The sequence below is a fragment of the Dermacentor variabilis genome, chromosome 3 (genome assembly GCF_050947875.1).
Source record: "Dermacentor variabilis isolate Ectoservices chromosome 3, ASM5094787v1, whole genome shotgun sequence".
NCBI classification, from domain to species: Eukaryota; Metazoa; Arthropoda; class Arachnida; order Ixodida; family Ixodidae; genus Dermacentor; species Dermacentor variabilis.
In genome coordinates, this window is record NC_134570.1 from 13,630,785 (window position 1) to 13,635,645 (window position 4,861).

A 4,861-nucleotide genomic window follows, 5' to 3' on the forward strand; every position below is an offset into this window, starting at 1 on the left:
TCGCATTTACGTGACTTGCAGCTAGCAGCACATCCCTCGATGTCCGTTAAGCAAAGGCGGACATGGCGACGCCACATCGCGGATCGCCGAACTGCGCGGCCGAGGCGCTAGGCCACTTTGATAATTCAATTGTCGCCCCCGCCGGGTTCTCAAGGGAGCACAGGTCGCACAACGCAGATTTTGTACTGTCAGTTCTCACCGAGGCCAAAGCCGCACTGCCGCACCACCACTACTCACGGCTTTCCGCCAAGTAACATGGAACCTACAACCAACACACAAGCAGCGCAAGCACAATCACATGAGCAATGTTGAACAACGCGCGGTTCATCACGCCGAGAACACGCCACGGCGTCGCTCGGCGCCACCATCGCGCCTTCTCAAAAATCCCTAAACGAACCTGTCCCTATGCACCTAGGATAAGGTCACGTGATGGATTTTTGTACGACATTTAGACGCACGCCTTAACGGCGGCGTTACTTGAGCGCTTGCCACGCAGTCGGCAAGCAGCGCGGACATTCTGCGCGTGCGCCGATCCATGCTTCTGCGAAACCGCCTCGTGAGGCCTGCTCCGGAATGGACGAGCACGATCGTTCGAACGCGCCACCGTTCGCGTGACCGTGCGCGCGATCGACCAAGCGTTGGTGTAAAGCATGGGGCGAACATATTCGCTCGTTATTTGGTCGCGGTGAGTCGGACTTCCGCGATTTGTCGCGCGCCCATCGGCATGTTTTGTGGATAGCAGCTCGGCTAGCAGGATTTTTTGTTCTATGAAAGGTGCAATAAATGCCCTTGCGATTGTTTGCCCTACTGTGTTGTCGTTCCCTTTTCCCAAGAGCACGGGTGACAACCCCACAACCATAATCATTGAAAAGGAACGTATACAATTAGTGCACTTCCCGGTGCTGACATACGGGGCAGAGACTTGGAGACTGACACAGAAGCTTGAGAACAAGTTAAGGACTGTGCAAAGAGCGATGGAACGAAAAATGCTAGGCATAAGTTTACAGAAAGAGAGCAGTTTGGATCAGAGAGCAAACGGGTACAGATGATATTCGAATAGACATTGACTGACTGAATAAACATTATTGAAACCAACAAGAGGTGGTGGCTGTGCCTAGGCCTCCCACGTGGGGACGTCGAGGTGTTGCGTCTTCGCCGCCTCGCAGGCCTGCTGGGTCGCCCAGAGTGGGTCGTCAAGGTTGGAGCTACGCAGGGCAGCGTGCCATCTCGACGATAGGGTCGTGGGATTAGTGTCGGGGTATTGTTGTGTACAGTCCTAAAGCATGTGTGGAAGTGTGGCTGGCTGTGTCTTGCAGATATGGCACGTGGGATTGGGGTAAATGTCTGGGTAGATATTGTTGTAAAGTTGTAACGAGGGGTAGGTATTGGTTTGTAGCAGGCGGAAAGTTGTAGCCTGCGCTCGGAATAGTTTGTTGTGTGGGCCGGGGAAGGTTCTACGCTCTAAGTAGAAGGACTTCGCAAGATCATTGTAGCGTGTCAGTCGATCCCTACTAGTGGGGGCAGCCTCCCCTTATCCCGCGCGGTTAACTAGGCCTCGCGCTAGGGAGTGGGCAAACCTCGTTGAGGTTGGGGAGGTGCGGGTGGACACTGCTTATATGAGCCGGGAACCAGACGAATGTAGCCTAGCTGATCGTCGGTAGAACAGGGTGCTTGTTGCAAGATGCGCAAGGCTTGGTGTGAAATACGGCCGTTGATATAGTTGATAACGGCGGAGCGGGAGTCAGAGACGATGGTATGGCATGTTAGGTCTAGTGTGGCTAGCAGGATGGCCACTTCTTCAGCTTCCTTAGCGTGTGGGGTAACTAGGCTGACAGCGTGGTGGAGAAAGCCTTCACGCGTGGTGACGGCTGCAAAGCGGGTACCGTGGGGATATTCGGCGGCGTCAACGAAACTCACACCGTCGTGGCGATCAAGTAAGGGATTTGGTGAGAGCCGTGGTACGTGGTGTGCGGCGTGTGCGGTTGTATTCGGGGTGCATGTTTCTGGGGATAGGGTGGGCGTGAATCCAAGCTCGTATGGTGGAGGGGATCTGGCGTTTATGGCCGTGTTGATGGTGGTAGGTGATACCGAGCGAGGTGAGGATATGGCGGCCCGTCGCTGTGAGAGTGAGTCTCTCCAGCTGAGAGCGACGTTGGGCCTCGATGAGCTCGTTCAGTGTGTCATGGACGCCTAATTGAAGGAGGAGGTCAGTGCTGGTGCAACCGGCGAGGCCGAGGGCTTGTTTATAGACACCGCAGTATAGTCTTCTTATCTAGAACAGAGATAACTCCCGCGCCGGGAGCAGACATTACAAACTGGCGACAAGGATCATCCAATTTTAAAAAGCCCCCACGGCACCAGAAGAGGCCAAGGAACAAATCAGCGGATGCCAAACAAGAAAAAAAGCCACGCAAGATGGAAGCCATGTTGCCCGCCTTCCCGCCATTCGACCCGTACGTACTCGGAGCCGACGTCGCTCGCCCAGCGGTGGACGAAATGGCAAGCCCGTTTCGACAACTTTCTACTAGCAGCAAACATACAGAATGCAGCCCGCAAACGCGCTATGCTGCTACACTACGCAGGAGATGCGGTGCACGACACTTTTCTGACGCTTCCGGATCGAGGCACGGACTATGAAACGGCAGTCGCGAAGCTGAACGCACATTTCGCACCAAGAAAGAATGCGGTCTAGGAGAGGCATGTTTTTCGTCAAGCAAAGCAAAGCTCCGAAGAAACAGTGCACCAATTTCAAGTCAGACTCAGAAAGTCGGCTGCGACATGCGAGTTTGCGAACGAAGAAAGAAATCGTATCGCAAATGATAGAAGGCACCAATTCGGCTAAGCTGTGCCGCAGTGCACTACGAGAGCGCGATGTCACGCTGGAGAAACTAATGGAAATAGGCCGCAGCGTCGAGACAGCAGAATTTCAAGCAACCAGCATGGAAGGCCTGAAAACTTGTGCAGAAAGTCACAAAGAAGAAGCAGTGGCGTCGCAATGAGTCTTCGAGCAACCAGTCAGAACACAAGCTGTCGAGCAATCGTCCAGAGAACAAGCAAGCTGAGAAGTGCAGCTGTTGTGGAGGAGCATGGCCTCACAAAGGAGGGAAATTGAACTGTCCAGCATGGGGAGCTACTTGCCACAAGTGTCAAAAGAAAAACCACTTCGCCAAGTTCTGCAGACAAGACCTACTGTACAGTCCATTGACGTCACGGGCACCCCCGCAAGCATACAACAGGACACGAGCGTGGAGGATTACGTTTTTCACGTGCAAAGTCACAGGCAAGAATTACCAGTGGTAGCAGTCAAAATCAACGACACACCACTTGAGTTTTGTGTAGACTCTGGAGCAGGTGTCAACGTCATCGGAGAGACAACGTGGCAAAAGCACCTACAGACGATGCAGCTAGCGCACACAACCACAAAGCTGGTACCATATGGAGTCGCCCAAGAAATCCCAGTCATGGCAAAGTTCTCTGCAACGTTCCGTGCTCTAGATCAAGTCATCGAAGCGACAGTATACGTCGTAAGAGGGACACATCGATCGCATCTGAGCTACAAGACAGCTTCTGATCTAAAGCTCATCACAATACTTCAGCTGGTCACAGAACACAGTAGTATCGACGCAAAGAAAGAGTTTCCAAAGCTGTTTGGCAAGGTTGGTCGGCTCAAGAACTTTCAAGTCAAGTTGAACATCTCGCAAGACGTCCAACCAGTCGTGCGACAACACCGTCGCATTTCTTTCCACATTAGAAAAGCGCTGGAGACCGAGCTCACACGCCTGGAGGAGCTAGACATCATAAAGTAACCGGACCAACACCTTGGGTGTCACCGATCGTCATTGTTCCCAAACGCCATGATCCCAACGCAGTCAGAATGTGTGTCGACATGCGAGAAGGCAACGTGGGCACTGCTAGAGAAAGACACGTCATGCCCACAGTAGAAGATGTTATCAGCATTCTGAACGGAGCTACCTACTTTTCAAGGTTGGACCTGAAAGAGGGCTACCATCAGCTCGAGCTTGCTGAAGAATCCAGGGTGATAACGACGTTCTCTACCCACTGTGGTCTGAGGAGATACAAAAGACTATTGTTTACTGTCAGTGCCGCCGCCGAGATTTTTCAAGACGCCATAAGGCAAGTACTTCCGGATGAGGACGGAATCATCATTGTCAGTGACGACATCCTCATCTCTGGACGCACCATAACAGAGCACGACCGAAGACTGCGTCTGGTGTTGAAGCACCTGGAAGATGCCGGGCTGACTATGAATGAAAACAAGTGCGTCCTAGGCACTAAGAAGAAGAAATTCTTTTTTAATGCGAGGGTAAATGCCGCAGGGCATACAGGGGTATGGAATGGGGGTGAATAAGGATGATTAAATGAATGAAAAAAAGATTTGCTGATCTAATGAAGTCCAAGAGGGATCGATTCTTTGGACACGTGTTTTCATCTGCAGGAGTCAGTGTGGACCCAGAAAAGGTTAAAGCAGTAGCCAGAATGACAGCACCAAAAACCCCTACCGAGGTAAGAAGCCTCCTCGGCATGGTAAACTATTGCTCTTGATTTATTCCTCGCTTAGCACAGATGGTGGATCCATTGAGGAAGCTCACACATGTCGGTACAGAATTCTGCTGGAACGAAGAATACCAGAAAGCTCTAGATGACGTGAAGAAAGAAATATATCTCGAATGCGCACCCTAGAACACTTCGACGACACAAAAGAGACCCATGTCATCACTGATGCTAGACCAGAAGGTATAGCAAGAGCGCTGGCGCAAGAAGATCCAAGCGACAAAAGCCGCAGCATTCTGGCGTACTTCAGCAGAGCCTTGACACCAACGGAGAGAAGATATCCCCACAT

The 4,861-nt window shown here is 52.0% G+C and overlaps 1 protein-coding gene and 1 pseudogene across 1 annotated transcript; both read left to right on the plus strand.

Moving 5' to 3' along the window:
* The first annotated feature begins 2,270 nt into the window (after positions 1–2,270).
* LOC142575155 (uncharacterized) lies at positions 2,271–3,142 on the plus strand (annotated as a pseudogene).
* Positions 3,123–3,806, plus strand: LOC142573889 (uncharacterized). Its single transcript, XM_075683102.1, has one exon. It carries the CDS (start codon positions 3,123–3,125, stop codon positions 3,804–3,806), a length of 684 nt encoding a protein of 227 aa, XP_075539217.1.
* The last annotated feature ends 1,055 nt before the right edge of the window (positions 3,807–4,861 follow it).

Coding starts and splice junctions, on each gene's coding strand:
- LOC142573889 (XM_075683102.1), top strand. CDS start 3,123: ATGGGGAGCTACTTGCCACAAGTGTCAAAAGAAAAACCACTTCGCCAA.